Here is a 20,285-nt window from a genome sequence, read left to right as displayed (position 1 = left end):
GAAAAAAATCAACATTTTAAAATCAACAATCAGCAATTTTCGTTGTTTTCCTCTGTTATGGTTGATGTGTTTATCTCAGATAAGTTGTTAACCAATGTTTTTTCTCTCAATCGATTAATGACTTGCGAACAGCGGTATATGTTGCCTTTAGTAGTCATGAACTATATTCTACGTTAAATGTACAATGATGGAGCGTGTCAATTGTTGCAAATTCACATATATGCAGACATAGGTAAGGGAAGCGTGTTCTTTATGTCAAAACTGCAGGTAAAAGGTAATGACATTTTGTGGCATAATTGTTGTCCATTCGTTTTTTTATGTGTTTTGTCATTTGATTTTGCCATGTGATTAGGGACTTTCCGGTTTGATTTTCCTCTGAATTCAGTATTTTTGTGATTTTACTTTTTGTATATCTGGAAACATTTTGTTGGATAATCGGAAAGTTTAAATTATAGACAATTGGAAAATATTTTGTTAATAATTTATTTTTGGAATGGAACTCATTAAACATTGAATTATGAACAATATATTTTGTTTTGTGATATTTTGTTGACCTAATGTTCAAATTGAAAATTAAAGCATACAGAAACAAAATTAACTTAAATTTCATTAAAAACAAAATATATTCAGAAGAACTGGAATTATAAAGTATTCAAAGATTTCATAGAAACTTACAGAGACTTCAATAAATGAAATTGTAAATTGAACAAATATTTTGGGTTTTTTTTTATTAATATTTGGCTTAACATTAAGACAATACAAGGCATTTATCTTCCGACTAGGTCAATCCAATGACAAAAGTAAGTTTGATGTGTACTTACTTATTTCAGAAATCATACACAATTTAAAAGTATGGGTGATTAAAGACTGGTCGAACCAGAGTCAGAATATTGTGACTACGTTAGTTGAAAGTAAATCCAGAAAAAAATGCTTCAGTAGTATTAAATTGATAACTTGTTGTTTTTATTTATAACATGTCTTCATGCATCCAACTTCAACTTTGAAATTATCTATTATATTAAAATAGTATTAATCTTCATAACTATAGGTGTCTGGTACAATATTAAGAAATCTAAAATTTCAAAACATTTGGACATTCTTGAATACTATCTATACGTTATTAATACGACAACGATATATCAATTACTGATCAAATCGGCTTGCAAATCAATTTCGTGTGACAATAGACCAGTACGATGGCCTAAGGGAACAGACTGCGACACAATATAGTAACAACATAAAACGAAGAATGCTCCCTACAAGAACTCTGGTGTCAGGAATACGAAAGTTTTTTTACATATGTACCTTTATTTGATATAGCCTTGGGTTTGCTTTGGTCGGAATTTGTGTATTTCTCTTTTTTTTAACCTACCTTAAAATTCGGCATTCTTGGTAACAAATGAGCGTCACCAACATTAAATCTATGAATGCTCCTTTGGGTATTATTTAAAATAATCGTACAAAAGTCATTTGAATCAAAATTTAGAAACAAATATCAGCGAATTATTTGCATCTGATAACCCACATGGTATCTATTCTAAAAAAATATCATTAACAAAATAATGAGGACCAAACATGAATTGAATTGGAAAACACCAGGACAAAGTCTGCAATCTCCCTCGAGGACCAGTTCACCTAGATGCAATATTATAGCTAGCATCATTTCATAAAACAGAGTTATGTAACAACTGCGTTAATCATTCAAAGTGTTTTAATATCATAGTTAAACCATGACATAAATTCGTTCGTGGACAATTTGAAAAATCAAAACACAAATCATTTATTTAGTTTTTATCAATCCAGATTAAATATAAACTATTCTCAGATATGCAACCTTTTCAACAGCTATGTTAATACATAACGTTTTAGACCAATGCACTGAGTCGTCGATATACCGAATACAATTTGCAAGATCGATAACCCTTTATTATATTTAGTGTACCCAATAACTATCCTATAAATAGACTTATTTTGTTATCGAGTCACGCATTTGACAAGTGTTCCAATTCAAACTTGTCAAAGGCAATCATCCATGGTATGTTAAATACCAATGTTGATTTGATAAAAGAAGGTCTGTAAACGGTAAGATATGCAAACTATTTCAAAGGATATTTTTGATTATTATACATTGATTAATGTATTTAAACATACTGTACAAAAAAATATCTAATGCTAGATTAAGAGACATACAATCAATATGGAATTTGTATTTTCACTTTCATTTTCAAGTTTTCCAAAAATTGAAAATTATAAATAATGGTAGGTCAATGAAAAATCCACCTCGGATAAATTATCACTTATGATTGGTTTGACACCGTCACGGGACTACCCTCTGTTGAAAATAGATGGGTAGTAGATTTTATCAATCTCCTATACAGACATAGTTGTCGTCCTTTCCCCCTCAATCTAGGTCCTTACCTTCTAGATTGAGGAGGAAAGGACGACAACTATGTCTGTATGGAAGATTGAGATTTTATATGTCATTACATCACGTGAATTGTCAATAGTGACGTCATCGATAAATGTTATTGTAATGCATTGCTTAATTTTATACATAATAACATACATAATAACATAACTTAGCAAGATAAGTTCCGTATGCAATACATTCGGTGTACGGTTCACTACTGAACCCCTAAGGACCCATACGGGACAGAAGCAAACCATTATTGATTATGGCTTTGTCAGCTTGTTTTTGACTTATGATTTTGAATATTTCTTTGGTATAGACAGGTCTTTTTACATATCCCCTTAGTATGTACTATTCATGTCCGCAAGGGGTCATCGATATCCGATCGCCATTAGGGTCTTAAAAAATTGTAAACATTAGAGAATCAAGCTATCTGAACACACATAATTTCATTATTGATACAACCAAAACGAATAACCTGAATCCTCTAAGCTTAGATAGAATAACAACATGGGCAGACGATATGAGGCTATGGCCAAATAAAAAAACCCAACGTAAACGACAAAACGACAAACAACTTACGTTCCTTAAAACAAAGACAAAAAGAAACACAAATCCAAACGTTATGTTCTACAGTACTTTTGTTGGGTAAGTACATTGTAGGTCTTGTTCTGTTACTGATATAAGTACACAAATATCATATTTGTTTTCGAAGAATAAATAAGGTCGTTATTTGATCATTGAAATTAAAAACAAAATTACCAATAAAAACCTTTTCAACTTCTGTCAAAAAATCTGTTAAGTGTCTTTAAATTTCAATACAAAAATAATTGTGATCGGACACATATTATTTTGGTTGTTTATTTGTCCCTGACGTTTGCAGTTTATCTTCGTTGTTTAGTTAGTATATGAATGTGATATGTTCCGCCCCTTTTTGTTTATATAATTACAATCATATTCAATTACACATGTTTTTTTAGTTTAATTTGAATAAACATATTGCCTGAGTCTTTTTTTGGACACGTGAATGAAGATTAAATGGAACAGAGCAAAAGATAATTAAAAACCAATTGTTCATAGAACAATTGAAGGTCTTTCCACCAGTAAGGATCTATTTTGATAATATGAATATATTGGGTTTTTATCTTCTGTGTCAAATGATAACTTATTGTACCCTGATTCCAAAAATATACGGTCTCTATACAAAAAAGATCTAAATAAAGGAGAACATTGTTTATTTCAGGTTTGAAAATCGTCACTTCTGGTATTGTTTGATAGTTTACTTGACACTTAATTCCAAAAATGTATGGTTCTATATACTTTAACATTAATTTTGATAGTACAAAAATAGCTACACCCGGTTTACAAAAGGTCACTTCTGGTTAGCTTTTACAAGGTCACATTGCCTGTAAGCTAATGCAAAAACTCCCCTGTCTTTATCATGTATACATATGAGGTCATATATGGTTTCTATACAAACATGACAAACAGATATAAATAAGGGATATCATTTTTTACTTCGGATTTAAAAAATGTCACTTCTGGTATAGTTTGATAGTTTACTTGAAACTGATTCCAAAAATATATGTTTTTATATGTTTTTATATACTTTTACATTTATTTAGTACAAAAGGAATAGCTACTATCTGCTTACAAAAGGTCACTTCCGGTTGGGTTTTTCAAGTTCCCATTGCTTGCAACTTATGCAAAAGTCCCATGGCTTTATCATATATACATATTGGGTAATGCCCAAGGTCAAAATCTTAAACGTTAAACTTACCTATGACCTTCATAAATCAAAAGACTCTAGGCCTCTACTTTATATTGTTAATGAGTTATAATATGAGGCAGGCGCTACCTTAAATGCCAGCTTTATACAAAGACAATGTCCTATATATATTGATGGTTGTTGGTTGCTTAACGTCTAGTGGCAAATATTTCATGCATGTTCAGGACGAATGTCCTAGGCTACATTAACATTAAGTTATTGTCTAGAATAAAATAATAAGTTTAGATGGAAAATGTTTAGAGAACTATCATTGAACACTTCAAAACGCAGGAGGGGTATGGTGTTTTTCTATTTTATAAAAATTCCTAAATTGATGAAAAAAAATCACTTCAAGAAGAGGACAAAAAAATATTTTGAATACAGATCTTTACCCAAAAACGATGTTAAATTTTGACTAAATAATTTTAATTGATAGCGCTGAAGGGCTTCGGTGAAAAAAATCTGACTCGAACAAAAAACCATTCGTATTCCTGATCATCTTCAGTTTGTGGGTTCTACATCAATTTCATGTACTAATTTAGAGTCAGTTTTATGTCATTTCTTGCATATATTTTTTTTTGTTAGCTTACTTTTCAAGTTTTTATATGACAGCAAAATAAAATTGAGAATGGAAATGGGAAATACAAGCATTTCAAAAATTTGCTTTCGGGTAATGCTTAATCATGTTGTACTTGTTTTCAAGACACATTTGGTTTCCAGACAATAACTTAAGTATAAGTGAATGGAGATCTATGTAATTGTACTAAAAGGTTCAATACTCAAAAGGAAGGTTAGAGCAAGAAATGCATACACAATAAGGTGTTTTAATTATTTTATCTGTTATTTGTTAATTTTTCCTACAATTTGTACTCCTTGATGATGTCGACGTCAGCATCATGATAAAGAAAATATATTTGGTAAGTATATTCACAATTGACATGCGCCAGTGCGCCACAAAAGGGTCATCTTTCCCTTTAATTCCCAAAATCGAACATGATTTTTTTTTCTCACAGAAACACATGAGTTATTTGGTAAATAAAACACTTGTCATTGTTTGAAACTTTCAGTAATAAAAATTAAGTTTAGCCTTTTTGAATGGTTCACTCATTGTGTGAAAAATTTAACAGAAATTGTACAAAACACTTGATAAAATTGCATTATCTGCAGAATTATTGATAACTTTTCTCACTATATATTCACAAGGACATATAACAAACATATTGTCCATGCTATTCTGATCTGAGTTCTTTTTTCCATACATATGCTGGCATGCTCGGGTGCTGTTCCAAGTTAACTTCTTTTTCTGTTTCTTGGGAAGTTATTGTTTAACCTGTTCAGTCACTATAAAGTGTTACAATTCTTAATTAGGCGCAACACATAAATAGTGACCAAAAAGGTACCGCTTTCACAAGAGAGAAGCTAGAAAAAAATGAAATGTACACATTTTCAATATTTTTGTAGGACTATCATATAAAATTACGGCGATATGTAGTTAAAGACTGCTGCTGAATAGAAATGTTTGGGTTCACCTGATACCTGTTTTCAAATAAGTCCATATTTAAGTTTGAAGGGTCCAAAATTAAAATATGTTTGTTTTCAACTGACATAAAAAGTAAAATCACAAAAATACTGAACTTAGAGGAAGATCAATTGGGAAAGTCCATAATCACATGGCAAAATCAAATAACAAAACGCATCAAAAACGAATGGACAAAAACTGTCATATTCCTGACTTGGTACAGGCATTTTCAAATGTAGAAAATGGTGGATTAAACCTGGTTCTATAGCGCTAACCCTCTCACTTTAATGACAGTCTCATCAATTTCCGATATTTTTACTTTGATGCGTTAAATAAACAGACACAATAAATATAATAGTCAAAATATGGGTACATCAGTCATCATCGTTTAACAATTTTAAAAGGAACAATTTAACAGAACACAAAAACATCTACTATCTACGAACACATTTATTGAGTGTCTGACGTCAGAAAATTTTATACGTCACATACATTTGTCGTTCAATGTGCGTACAAACAATTTTAAAATTTTCATTGGAATGTTAGCATACAGGGTTAAAAAATCAAAAGTATGTAAGAATAAATTTAAGAAATAGACCGAGATTTAAACTAGTCCAAAAGTTATATATAGAATTTATAAGAATCCAAAAATAGTTAATACCACTACGCGATTGAATGATTTTGACGTTTGTGGTTCAACGTATATTGTAATTCATAATATAGATATATCATAATGACATATAATAGAACAATATCATACTGACGGGATCTTTTAAAGTACAGAGTCACGTTATAAGAACAAAAGAAATACAAAAAGTCGCAAATACAAAACAAACCACAAAAAAATTAAAGCCAATACAAACACATTGACGAGATGTATAAGTACCGAGCCACGTGAAACGGATATCACATGAAACCATTCAACAGTAAAAGTAATATTAATAATAGAACAAAGACAAATGAAAGAACTATAAAACACGTTGTTAAAATGATAAACAACATCAGTACGAAAAATCTATACATCAAGACCATCTGTGGTCGTGTCAAGCTGTACATGGCGAAGCATTTTATTGCCTTTATGTTTGCAATTTTTTTTTCATTGTGGTCATGAAAAAAATTTTGTAGTTGTGAATTTGCTTACATGAGAGTACCCAAATTGCACCTATATTGTCAGTTTTTTCACTAACTGTGTTTTTATGAACCAGACACAAGTCCATTCTGTGCTTATTTTGTAGACAATCCTTGTTTACAATATAGTTAAACCAATTTAATTTTGAGTCCATGTAAAGTCATAGAAAATGGGTTTGAACTGACCTCCAAGCAGTCCATCATTCTGTAATGAGGTCAGTACCCAAATTACATTACATGTTTAATTTCAAATCCTTAAAACTGGGATATCCAGATGTTTTGTTTTATTTCTTCGTATATTTCGAACAATTTGAAATTATTCCATGCTTCAACTATTATTATTTAAGAAAAGGATGCTAGTAGCAAATTTAATTTGCTCATTTTAAAAAGATGATAATTAGATGACTTCACATGGTGAAAGAAAACTTGTAAGATTTCCGCAGCTTTTTTTGTTGAATAGGTGCAATTTGGTTACTGAGAGTGCAATTTTGGTACTGTGATGTTATATACCCATAAGTGTGTATTGCTAAATAGGTTGAAATGTGAACCTGATATAGTGATATAGTACTCGGTAGAGTGAAAATGTTTTGATCATGTTTAAACTGACGCATAAAAATAAAAAAGCGACTGCTGCAGTTTGAATTTTAAAGGATGTAGCCCACATACGTCCAAGTAACATTACCTTATATACCTGTCAAAGTCATGGTATCATATTACCTTAATCTTCCGATAAAATTCCATTTGGGACAATATGGAGCATACAATATATACAGTCTGTACTTAAATGTACTACTCTGACTCAAGTCTCATTTTAGAGAAAAAAAACAAAACAGTTTCAATCTCCTGGGACTGTATAATTTAGATATCTGATATGGACATATCAGCGAAAAGATTTATTGGAAGTTTGCCAAAGGAAGTACACAATTAGAATATTGTGATTTATTTGAATACTTGTTGTTTTATTTTAAACCATGTTTTGTTAAGTTTTGATTTAGTCTTTGGGCTACATGAATAACCGTATTCACATTCAACAGTATAACCAGCGTCATTATCACTGTCCCTTGATATGAGGAATTATTTGGCAGATGAAGTAGTCATGGTCAACCAGTCGATGTTTACCCCACATGCCGCATGTATTGGAAATGTATTGCTTGCAAAGGTTTTTTCTGTGTTCCCATGGCTGGAAGAAACATTTACGCTAAATATGTTATCATCAATTATGTTTTTGTGGCTTTACAATAAAGTATCTGTGATTATTGAGGAAATTTGTTTTGACCTCACTGAAAATGGAACCAAAAGCAGACGAAACATGGCGTCAGATGTTGTTGTCCAAACTTCGGTAATTTCCGTGTTACAATAAAATTTAAATGAACTTCACAAGTTACCAAAGTTTCTGAATTCTTGTTTTTGTAAACAAATAAAAGTTCATGTCGTATTTAACATCAAAATTATTCAGATGTGTCCCGTTTTTTTTTTTCAAGTTCGCGTTGGAACGTTTAATTCGGCAGCCATAAAAAAAAATAATCGTACCAGATTTAACGAGAGCGACGAAACTTTTCAGATGGGTCGTGTAGAGAGAGTTATACTTCTTTATTCTAAAATGCTTCTACCATAAACGCCAGCTAAATCTGGCATATTACCATACAAATGATATTGGAGTAAAAAGAGGGAAACTTGCTTGAAATGTCTACGTACCCTTTCAACTAAAATTTACCTGTTACGTCATGTCCCAACTAACAATTGTGTAAAAACATTTTGTCGATATCTTATATGATTTCTGAAAATAAGAGATAAAAAGCCAAAATCAAAACTTTGAACATGACCCATACAAATAATATTGGAGTAAAAAGAGGGAAACTTGCTTGAAATGTCTACGTACCCTTTCAACTAAAATTTACCTGTTACGTCATGTCCCAACTAACAATTGTGTGAAAACATTTTGTCGATATCTTATATGATTTCTGAAAATAAGAGATAAAAAGCCAAAATCAAAATTTTTAACATGACCTTGACTTTTGACCTTGACTTTTGACCTTGACCTCGTTTGATTTTTTTGGACAAAGGACCTGAAATCAATAGACCCTAGACCCTTATCACTTATGCTTTTTTCAGTTAAAAATACATTTCACTTCTATAACTTTCATATGAAATCTCTATACGGCTTCGGTAAAAATAAAACAGAACATCATGAGGATATAACGAGCAATTTGGAAAAATTAAATTGTCGGTTTCTTATACGGTTGTGAAGCCTTAGATATAACAAGAAAAACAGTGTTCGGGGAGGTTCGGTAGTAGTTACAAAACTGTTCAAACTGTATGATACCATATTCAAAATATCAAAGCGTCATCTTCCGAAACATCAATACAGCGACGGAAAAAAAATGGCGGAAGAAATTTTTTTTTTTAAATAATCAGAACAAAATCAATAGGTCTTTCCAAGGAAAAGTGGAAAGTCCTAATGAATCATATCAAGAGTGTATAAAACTATTCATGAACATATCCAAATATCAGTAAAAACTACGTTTAAAAAGCATGCTACTATATTTGATTAACTATGCAAATATAAATCTAATAAAGTGGGTTTGACCCATTAGTTAGAATAAGTGAGTGTTATATAAAGCATTGAAATAATCAACTTTCTTAATAACAATATTTCAGTCTGTGATATTTTCTTTCTTTTTTGATTCAACAGAACCAGATGACGGATTCATTATCATCATGCAGAAAAACATACTGAATTGGCTAGCTTATACTTAAATGAATTTAACGTAGTGCGATACGTTTGTAACATAATGCTGAAAGAGAACGTATTTAGAGTGCGTGTAATAATAAGACTTGTTTACTGATATTTCCTAGAAATCATGATGCTGTTACACTGAGACAATGTCTTCTGCTGATAATACGTACGTATCCCATAAGACCCATTATGCTCGCCTTGGTCATGCTGCACAACATTTATTACCAAGCTTCTTACAGGAGGTTCTCCTCCAATTTGAAAATCCAAACCAGATTTATATCAATTGCAGTCGAAACAAATTTTTAAGTCGTCGACTCAAACCCGGAGAATGGGCAAGACTTGGCAGTGCTGTACAGTATGGATACTTTGACTTTGACATTCCTCTCATATATAATATACTACGGCATTTGCATGAACTTACTCTTCGACCAACCAGGGGATGGGAACATCCTAATGGACCATTGCTAAACGAAATTGAAATAGGGGATGATCTTGAAAGATGTCGTAGATTGCAAAATGAAATTATACACAGAGGAAACACCCGTGTTTCAGATGAAGAATTAAACAGATATTATAATGAATTCAAGTTGATAGCACGTAGATTTGAAAGGTTTTGCCGAAAAAATGAAAATGAATTTGTCTTCGAGTTGGAACATTTACAAACATGCTGTATAGACCAGACTACGGAAAACAAGTACTTGAAAGATCTTGAGGATTTGCAACGAAGAGGGAAAGAAAAAGAAGAACGTATCTTACAACTTGAAGATCAACTAAACGGTATGAATCTGTATTAGTAAAACTTAAATACACATTCTTAAACAGCTACTTTTACTGTTTAATCATAATGCATTTAAACATCCAACTGTGGTTGGGATCTTGCTGTGCAATTTAAATGTGTTAGCGTGACATAAAAAACCAATTTAGTCGTGATACGTTATATTCTCATGACTTTCAAAAGCTAAAACACAGGGAAATATCAACTTTCAAGCTTGGTATAAATATATTTAGAGATACAACTGATAATTTTTATATTCGTGTAAGACCTAAATAAAGAAGTTTTTGCAAGCATATCTGCTATTTATCTTAAGTATCATGTATGAAGTACTATTGTACAAAATGTTCTATTAAATTGTTATGTTTACTCAGCATCAGCTAAATAAAACGAAACTATGATACAAAAATAACGATTGCAAATTGGAAATTAGAATTCATTTTTTTGCCGATATCATATATTGTGTATACTTTTAAGGTTGTAGGTTTTACAAGCAGTTGTTCTTTTATTATTCACTTTTTTATTTCAATACAATTAACTTTTCAGGTTTACAGATGCCAGATATACTAGAAACCACGGAAACAAGTAGCATGCTGATTGGACACAACAAAAGGTCCATTCAATTAAATACGACGTCTTGCAATGAGAATAAATGTCCAAGCAAATTAAAACAACAAAAGACAGATGATCCTATATACGATTTTCATTCTAAGACAATGCCTACTAATACCAGAAGAGATGATTGTAATCACACTAATTATGCTCGTCTCGGTCACGCTGTACAGCATCTTTTACCTACATTTTTGCAAGAGGTTCTGTTGCATTTTGAAGATCCCCGTACAATTTATACGAATTGCAGTAGAAACAAATTTTTAAGTCGCCGACTCAAACCTGGAGAATGGGCAAAACTTAGCAAGGCTGTACAACAAGGATACTTTGACTTTGATATTCCTCTTATATATTCTATTTTACGAAATCTGCATGAGCCTGCTGCTCGACCAACCAGGGGATGGGAACATCCAATAGGGCCATTGGTTAATGAAATCGAAATTGGAGATGATTTGGAAAGATGTCGTAGAAGTAGAAATGAAGTTATACACAGAGGAAATACAAGAGTTACCGCTCTGGAATTAAAACAATATTTCTATATATTTAAGACCATTGCAGAAAGATTGGAGAAAGTGTGTAATAAATCTCACAATGAATTTGTTTCCACAGTTGAACATTTACAAGCATGCTGTATGGATGAGAAAACTGAACAACTATACTTAAAGGACATTCAGGATTTGCGTCAAAGAGAGAAAGAAAAAGAAGATAAAATATTACAACTCGAAGTTCAACTAAATAGTATACATAGTGAGTTATACTAATTTAATTTACGACCAATAAAGATTATATTTTTCTGAATTTGAATGTAAGGGATAAAACATATTTGGACATCGGTGTAGCAGTAAAATCAAACAGTGCAAATTAGTTTTATTAGGCTTGATTGACTTTTCACATCGACACAAAAACAAAAAAAAGTACTTAGGTTTCTCCCTGAAGTGCATGCACATATGGTAATCGACTATCGATAAAAGGAGATATAGGGTACATGTATATGTAATTGATACGATAAAAAACATTAAAAACGAATGACATAAGATTTAAAATTAGATTAAAAGTTCAACTTACAACTTACAAGTACGAAAGTGTTGCCTAATCGGAAGAGATATTGTCCAGATGAGGTTTAAATATCCATGTATGGACATCAAATATAGCAAAAATTTCAGATAAAACCTGAAGTTTAAACATCTGAGTTTTTGACAAATTTACATTTTGAATTGAGAATGAATCACAAGATGTACATGTTTAAGTATGTGTTCAATGTATATATATTTGTGGAAACTGTCTTTTTATACCTTTGTAGGCAAGGACATTCACCTCCCTTGGTTGGTTAATGCTGGAGAATTCCAGAGTATGTTGTCAAATGGCGAATATCTGTCGTACGAGAACCGCTTGAGTCTTGGTAGTTGTATTCTCAATAACAATCAAAAAAATAAAACATCATTCACAATAATTGATATACTTAGTATTGGCAGTGTTCCTTGAATATAATAAATAAAAGGTAAAATCACAAAAATACTGAACTTCGGAAAAATCAAATCAGAAAGTCCCTAATCACATGGCAAAATCAAATGACAAAACACATCAAATACTGTCATATTCCTGACTTAATAAAGGCATTTTCAAATGTAGAAAAATGAACCCATTCCCTTGTATATCGAGCAAAACTTTTACAACGTTTACAAAACAAATTTGCGACTATTTGTGTATTAAAAAAGTACATTTGTACGATAATCGCTTTAAAGCATAAAAGGATTTCTACATGTCATAATTGCACAAGATCTCAATATTTTAGTATCTAATAAATATTTGATACAATTCATCCGTAAAATAAACAGTCATGATACGTTTTTAGTTAATTTTGTTGCATTCTGTTATCAATTCTTGAATTTTAGCTTCATAACAGATACTTCTGCTGGAAGTTCAGATGACAGAAATCTATGAATTTAATTATTTTAATTCACAATCCTCAAAATTTGATCGTTTGAAAATTTATTTTTCAGACATGAAAAAAAAGTTCTAGGGTCGTTTTTTTTTTAACAAGGGTCGGTCGGGTAACATGACCCACACATATATTATTATTTGGCCTCATACGCAATATGCTTTACATGCTATATGGACTGAAAAGTTCCGAAAATTATACAATTTAATGTCACAACTGATGTCCCTGTGTTCCTTTACCATGTTTACCTTTATTTGTTTTCTATCAATTATAAAAGATAAATATTTGATATGAGGATAATAAAGCAATTTCATCGACAAAAAGACATATCTGAACTGAAAACATCACACAATGTTATGTGCATACTTATTTTATTTGTTTGGTTCTCTCAGTGTGATTGTGTCTGTTCTTGCAGATTTCACAGTCGACATAAACAAATAAAGTCTTACTGTCTTTTATTTATTTTTGTTGTTCATAATGGAATTAACTCTTCTGCTTTTAGCAAAACATACATTAAAAAATCTGGTTTCATGTGAAAATTATACCGATTTACAAGGAATCTTCAAATCAAATGGAAACATCCTGTGTGAACTACTACATGTATTATATCATCAATATCATTGTTGTTTTACTTAACATAATTCGTGGTTTTGTTCACCTTAATGCTTTTGAAATTACTTGAACACTAGTTCATTTTTTTGATTTCGAACGTTTATTTGTAGACTAGATTGTAAATAACAATATTGTACGTTATCAGGTGGCCCATGTAAAGCAGGGAAAAGTACTCTGGCAAGCTTGCTCATAGGCAACACAATTCCGCTAAATTGGAATTCTACAGACGGACTAGTCATATATTTTGGCAGAAATGGTATTCATATTGAAGAGAAAAAAATGGAACCGCTTAGAGAGGGTATGTTTAACCTTTGGTGGTTCTAGTCAGACTCATATTGTCTTTCTCTCTTCTAATTGCCAAAAATCCCAGTTTTCCATTTAATTGAAATTAACTTAATTAATCTTAACTGATGTTTAATATCAAAGAAAATATCTCTTTTGAAGATATCAAACCATTGGAGTGTAAAAAAGATAGGTGGGTTTTTTAAGACTATGTATATCTACAGTTTATCGTTTATCCAAAATCCATAAAAAAACAATAATGAGTTTTAAAAAAATGTAGTTTTCATCATGATGCCTATTATCGAAAAATAATAAAAGTATGGGTCACCAGACTTTTTTTTACGCTACCGGTGCAAAACTGATGTGGATTATGCATGGCAAATCCAATTACGTGTGATAAAAAGAAAACTACACCATACTAGAATGTTTAGATAAAATATTAAAAGATAGCTCTTATAACATACTTTCAGATTAGAAAAGAAGATAGGGACATCGGGCTTAAATTATTTCTTCATATTTAGATACTAAAACATTTTTTATCATACAAATTACATATCTGAGTTATGATCTTACTTACTATTGGAGTTATCTCTCCTTATGTGGCAAAGTTGAAAAAATTAACCAAACAAAATACTGTGTTTTTTTTTTAGAAAATACAGCCATAAATATGATAAAACTCGTAATTTTCTACATTAATGTAACAAGTCTTACACATACTACTCTCAAAATATGCACATTTTATTAAACATCTTGCCAAAATGGTAAACTGCTTATTCAAAATCCGAGATGAATGGAGACCACCAGCCACCTTAAGTTAAAAGATTTTAAAAAACATATGAAAAAGAAGTAAACGATAGTTAATGTCAAATGTTGTTACGCGGTTAAACAAAAGAGACGTAATCATTCTCTTATCAGTTTGATATATATAATTTCATCAATCTGTGTTGGTGAATTTTTCAACTCAAGAAAACCTTATACATTTATTACAATTTATTGTATTTCATAAGGCCAACGAGGACATGAAGTTTTTGCAAAAATCATTCGAGGAAAGCCAGACATTTGCAGAAGGTCTCATATTGCAACTAGACAGCAAACAAAAACAAGTCCTGGAAACAGCAGTCAAGTAGTTCAAACAGATGTTATAACGTCTCAATCGACAAACACAGCCATGCTAGAAGGACAATTGGCTACTACAGATTCAACAGAGCACACTGTGTTTCAACATTTTATTTCACCGACAGAATGTGTAATAAAAGATAAAAGTATGCACATGTCACACATGAGTGTATCTTTAGCAACTAATGAGATACAAACATTAGAATGTGAGAGGCTACAAATTCAATCCGACATTTTAGAAGAAGTCAGAAATGGGCAATACAGAATTGAAATAGCACCTTCAGATCTGATCGATTTTGGTGGACAGAAATCATATGATATGACTCATCAGCTTTTCATACAACACAGTGGCACATTTTTATTGCTGTTTGATGGTCGATTTGGTTTACATAGTCAGCTTGGAGAATATCCGGAGGGGGTTACAGCTGCATGTAAGACTAACAACATGAGAAAATATTACAAACATTGTATGTTCATGGAAATTATCATATTTTTGAGTATTCAAATGCTAAATATGATGACTCATATAACGTGACGGTACCCAAATTGCACCTATTTTGACAGTTTTTTCAACTAAGTTTTTTTATGATCAAGACAAAAATTTCCATGTAGCCGTATCCTTCTTTATTATAAAGATACACCAATTTGATTTTCAATCCACAAGGAATCATAGAAAAATTGGTCTGAACTTACCTCCAAACCATCCCAGATTCTGTAATGAGGAGTACCCAAATTGCATCCATGCTTAAATTCGCATCGTCAAAAGTCGAATAACAGAGCTTTTGTTTATTTTTTTCAAATATTTTGAACAATTGGATATTTGTCAATGCTTATACTCTTCATTTTTTAAGAAATGGATACTTGAAACGTATTGTATTTGTTAATTTTAAAAAGATGACGTTTTGATGACGTCGTATGGCGACGTTTCAGTACATTTTGCTTTTTCAGTAAACACTTCATCTGTTGGTAAATATTGTGAACGTTTTGTGTATATCTAAATATTTTTACCTATGTTGAAAGACGTGCATAGTATCAAATCATAAAAATACCATTTTTTTAGTCTCTAGGAAATCTTGTTAGATTTTCGCTGCTATTTTTGATAAATTGGTGCAATTTGGGTACCGTTACGTTAGGATGAAAGCAATATGTATCCTTTTAGAAAATATGAACATTTATTTGAACTCAACGGATTAAGAATATTATTGCGTTTTAATTAGATATTAAACAAACTGTCGGATGATGTTTCACAAAGCAGCGTATCTGCAATTTTGTCTTGATGAATGTAAGAAAACGTGAAAACTGAAAATGTTTTGTCTGAGAAATGCAACGGCGTTATTTTCATATATATAATTTAGACAGAGGAATACGTGTTTCAGCTAGTAGACTTAAGTAACCGAAAATGTTATTCGAAGAGAGTTCCATCATATTTGTTTGCTTCATACGTAATCAAATTATACAATGAACTTCGTTTTTACATTATGTTCTGTATTAATCCTGTTTAAAATTGTATCAATAATGATAAAGAGGGCTGATACCCATTTTTCAACACGTCATAATTTATGTAATAAACGTTTTACGCAACTGCATTGATTTATTACTTTAATTAGTTTATATTTACATCGTGTGTTCCTATGGTGGATATTTCTACTTTCACAAGTTTCATGTAATACTATTATTGGAGCAATGTAAAGCTTGGAAAGCAGGGTACCACTTTCGATTAAATACATATACCTTACGCTGACTATGATCGCAAAAGTGTTTTTGAGTTATTATTGTCTGATTTTTGAGTTCAAGAGTGTATCTCATTTCATACATTTTTACATGTAAAAACGTTTTTTACTGAAAGAAAACCTTTGGTTAATTCGATCTTTACAAGGCTATTTTCATCTTAAACGTACCTACCTATTTCTGTTACCTTCAATACGCGATGTATTTTAATTACACCCATTTAATTAATCCAACGAATTTCCTTAGAGGAGAAGAAAACGATTGTATATATAAGTGTACTGTTAATTCAAGACATTGTGACTTTAAACATTTATATATATAAAAAATATGACTATTGGTGTTTTGTTTTTTAACGTTTTCAATTGGTTATTTCAGCCGTACTTGAACACTGGGTTGATTCTATTTTGACATACACGGAAGACACCGATGACTGTATGCCAATGATTATGTTTGCTGCAACACACAGGGACCTGTGCAAGGTAATGCACATCATACACAAGTATGATGAGAATCGACATCTGCAGCTCATATATTTATAAATGTATAAACCCATCCGAACTAGAAAGACCTTTTTAATAAGTAGACTTAAACTTACGTTCCCCTTTACCTTCACCAGTAGAAATCGGGTATTAAACCTATGATGAAAATCTTACAATGTATTAGTGCCAGTTATATTGGTTAGCTTTTGATTTTGCTATTTGAATATGGAATTTCCGTTTTAAATTTTCTTCGGAGTTTTTTGTTTTTTTTACTGTTAAGATAAGAAAATTAAAACAATTTTAAGATCAAAAAGTGAATTATATGAGGGGCCGAGCATCACCCAATTTCTTGATGTACCGAAAATCTCATGCAATAGTTACAATACAGTAGTTGATATCTTTAATAAAAATAGTTAATTATATAGCAATATGAGTCAATTTAGGGGTATGACTACAAGACAAGCCCTTAATTAAAAAAAAATGGTATTGCATTTGGGAGCAGAACATATGTATATTATATTATTTAGAGGCAGCCATATAAAAATCAAATTGTTGATCCTTTAATGACATTGAACGTAAAAATTTTATCATCGTCTTTGACTGATTTTTTCCCCTCTAGGATGATACTGTTAAGATGAAAGAAAACTTCACCAGAGATGTTACACAGATGTTTTCCACACATGAGAATAGAAATCACATATTTCTGGATACGGTTTATTTTATAACAGGAATAGATGAAAATGACTCCGAAATCCAACGCATGACAGATCAAGTCGTAATTTTTGCAATGAAACAATCTTCATGGGGACAGCGTCGGCCAATGCAATGGGTTCCGTTAGAGTTACAATTATCTAACATGAGAATGAAAAATATTAACATCGTAACAAGGGAAGACCTACGAAATGTAAACATGCTTAATGAAGACCTGGCTTTAAATGAATCTCAATTAGAAGACTTTCTTTTAGTGCAGCACTCCCTTGGTAAATTGATGTACTACAACCTCCCTGGGTTAGACAAGCACATCGTCGTTCATCCTCCGGCGTTGGTAAACATATTGAGATCATTCGTAACAGATGAAAAGTTTTTTCCAGTAGACCAGTGCCTCGCATCAATTTTGCATACAATGACGATGACAGGGAAAATCTACAAGAAAGACCTTTTCATGGTTTGGCAACAAGAAACTGTTCATCAATATATGCCTGATGATACCATTAAAGAATTTGTCATACAGCTCCTGATACATTTAGATGTTCTGATAGTCCCAAAGGGAGCTAAACAAAATTCTTCTAACCCTGACTTGTTCATTGTACCATGCACAATCAAGGCAACTAGACCATCGAACTTTTATTTAGTTGACAGTATGGAAGAAAGAACAATCTGTTTAAGATATACTTTAGCCCGTCACTCTATCCCTACTGCACTGGCTTACAAAATAATCGGGACAGCAATTCACTCTTGGCCGTTAAAATATGAATTTCAAAAACCATGTCTGTATCACAAAGCTTCAGTCTTAGACGTCAGTGAGGACATTGAACTCCGAATATGGATAGAAGACAATCGAGTTATGGTATTTATGGCCAACCAGAGCTCATTACTTTCTATATCACCGGATATTGCTGCAAGCGTACAAGAATGTCTAACAAGGAACATTGAGTCGTCCCTTTTGTTCCATTGTAAAAGTTTTGGTAGGAAAATAGCACCATCAAAGGTGGCAGACCTATACACCATAGAAGTAGGCATTCCATGCGGAAGCGATATTTGCTTCATACCTTCCCAAGATGCCCTGAAAATTGACAACTGGAAATGTAGAAAAGAGAAACAACATGACACAAGATACCTTCGATACTGGGTTTTTGACAAGGTAGGCAAATTTTGTTAAAACAAAAACATATAATTCCACATACAGGTGAATTCAAAATCCTTAAAGTTGACTCGACTTTGTGTTCATAACTTTGGTGGTTTTACTTTATAACTGCGGTGATTCATATGTGAATTGGAATGTATAACATCATCAGACGGTTTAGTTACTGACTTCGAATATGCACGTTGCAAATATCAGGAAGTATTGAATAAGGTTTAACGGCAACCAAGATGGGCCTTAATAAACATTTTAAATGGTAAGGTTTTTCAAGAAAAATCCGTAGAATATGATTTTCTAACTTCAACATATTTACTTTATGATCAATTAAGTAAAACAAATACATTGCGAATCACATAACAAAACAATTTCTCAGTTCACAAATACAATGTTTTTGTTATTATTAAATTCTTGGTCATATTTCAGACCCAAAAGATGTGTGTACCTGGATGTGAAGGTAATTATAGCAAACTATTAATATTGACCTTGAATAATATCTTAGTCCCACAACAATATATAACGCAAAATCATCGACAATGGTCGAAATATAATACCATATGCACGGATGAGTTTCATTAAGAACACAGGCAAATGCGCATATGAATTAACTGCAAACGAGCTTATATGTAAACTAGGAAAATGAATTATGGGACACTTGGCTAAACAATGGGAGGGATGGCAAAAACTATATTTTATGAAATACATGTAATATTGTATCTCTCTTATCCTTTTTATTTAGTAATGTACTATTGTTCTTTATTTATATAGTCAAATGTAATTGTTAAGTACTAGACTATCATAATATTATTCTTTAAATTATTTGCACTGAACATTCTAGTGAAAAAAAATCAAATTATATGTTTTACCACTTACAATGCTAATTTACCCTTTTTATACGGTATTTTCAAATGTTATTTTCCATTTTTATATGTGCTTTTAACATTAACCTAATTGTACTCCCCGCTGGTGTATGACATTGTGATGACATATACAAATGTACTTTTTAAGGACTGACAAGCAATGAATTGGGGATAGAACCAAGTGATAAGCACCTGGTTAGATTAGGCGGTCAAATTGGAATAAAACTATTTGAAGAGTTTTTCATTAACTTGGGAATGAATAAGAAACAATGGGAGAGCATTGAGTACACGTATGATGGTCACAGTTCCGAGGGCATTATGTCGATGGCGCTGACGCAATGGAGAAATACTAAGTTATCAAAAATGGAAAAACCTACCTTGAAAGATCTTACTGATGCCTTGAGAGCAGTGGATCTGGATAGCCATCTTATATGTCAGGTACAGGACGTGTTCGATTTGAATGTTTAA

The 20,285-nt window shown here is 31.7% G+C and overlaps 1 protein-coding gene across 1 annotated transcript in view; it reads left to right on the top strand.

Moving 5' to 3' along the window:
- The first annotated feature begins 9,525 nt into the window (after positions 1-9,525).
- LOC143044801 (uncharacterized) overlaps positions 9,526-20,285 on the top strand; it is a 30,255-nt gene continuing 19,495 nt past the window's right edge. Inside the window, exons 1-9 of the mRNA XM_076216964.1 lie at positions 9,526-9,907; positions 11,248-11,690; positions 12,244-12,342; positions 13,640-13,792; positions 14,784-15,323; positions 16,996-17,099; positions 17,719-18,960; positions 19,384-19,414; positions 19,966-20,255. Coding sequence (XP_076073079.1) covers positions 9,891-9,907; positions 11,248-11,690; positions 12,244-12,342; positions 13,640-13,792; positions 14,784-15,323; positions 16,996-17,099; positions 17,719-18,960; positions 19,384-19,414; positions 19,966-20,255 — 2,919 coding nt within the window. The 5' untranslated portion in view covers positions 9,526-9,890. The remainder of the gene's footprint in view (positions 9,908-11,247; positions 11,691-12,243; positions 12,343-13,639; positions 13,793-14,783; positions 15,324-16,995; positions 17,100-17,718; positions 18,961-19,383; positions 19,415-19,965; positions 20,256-20,285) is intronic.

The sequence above is a fragment of the Mytilus galloprovincialis genome, chromosome 9 (assembly GCF_965363235.1).
Source record: "Mytilus galloprovincialis chromosome 9, xbMytGall1.hap1.1, whole genome shotgun sequence".
NCBI classification, from domain to species: Eukaryota; Metazoa; Mollusca; class Bivalvia; order Mytilida; family Mytilidae; genus Mytilus; species Mytilus galloprovincialis.
Note: the sequence above shows the minus strand (reverse complement) of the source record. Positions and strands in the feature narration are given on the sequence as shown.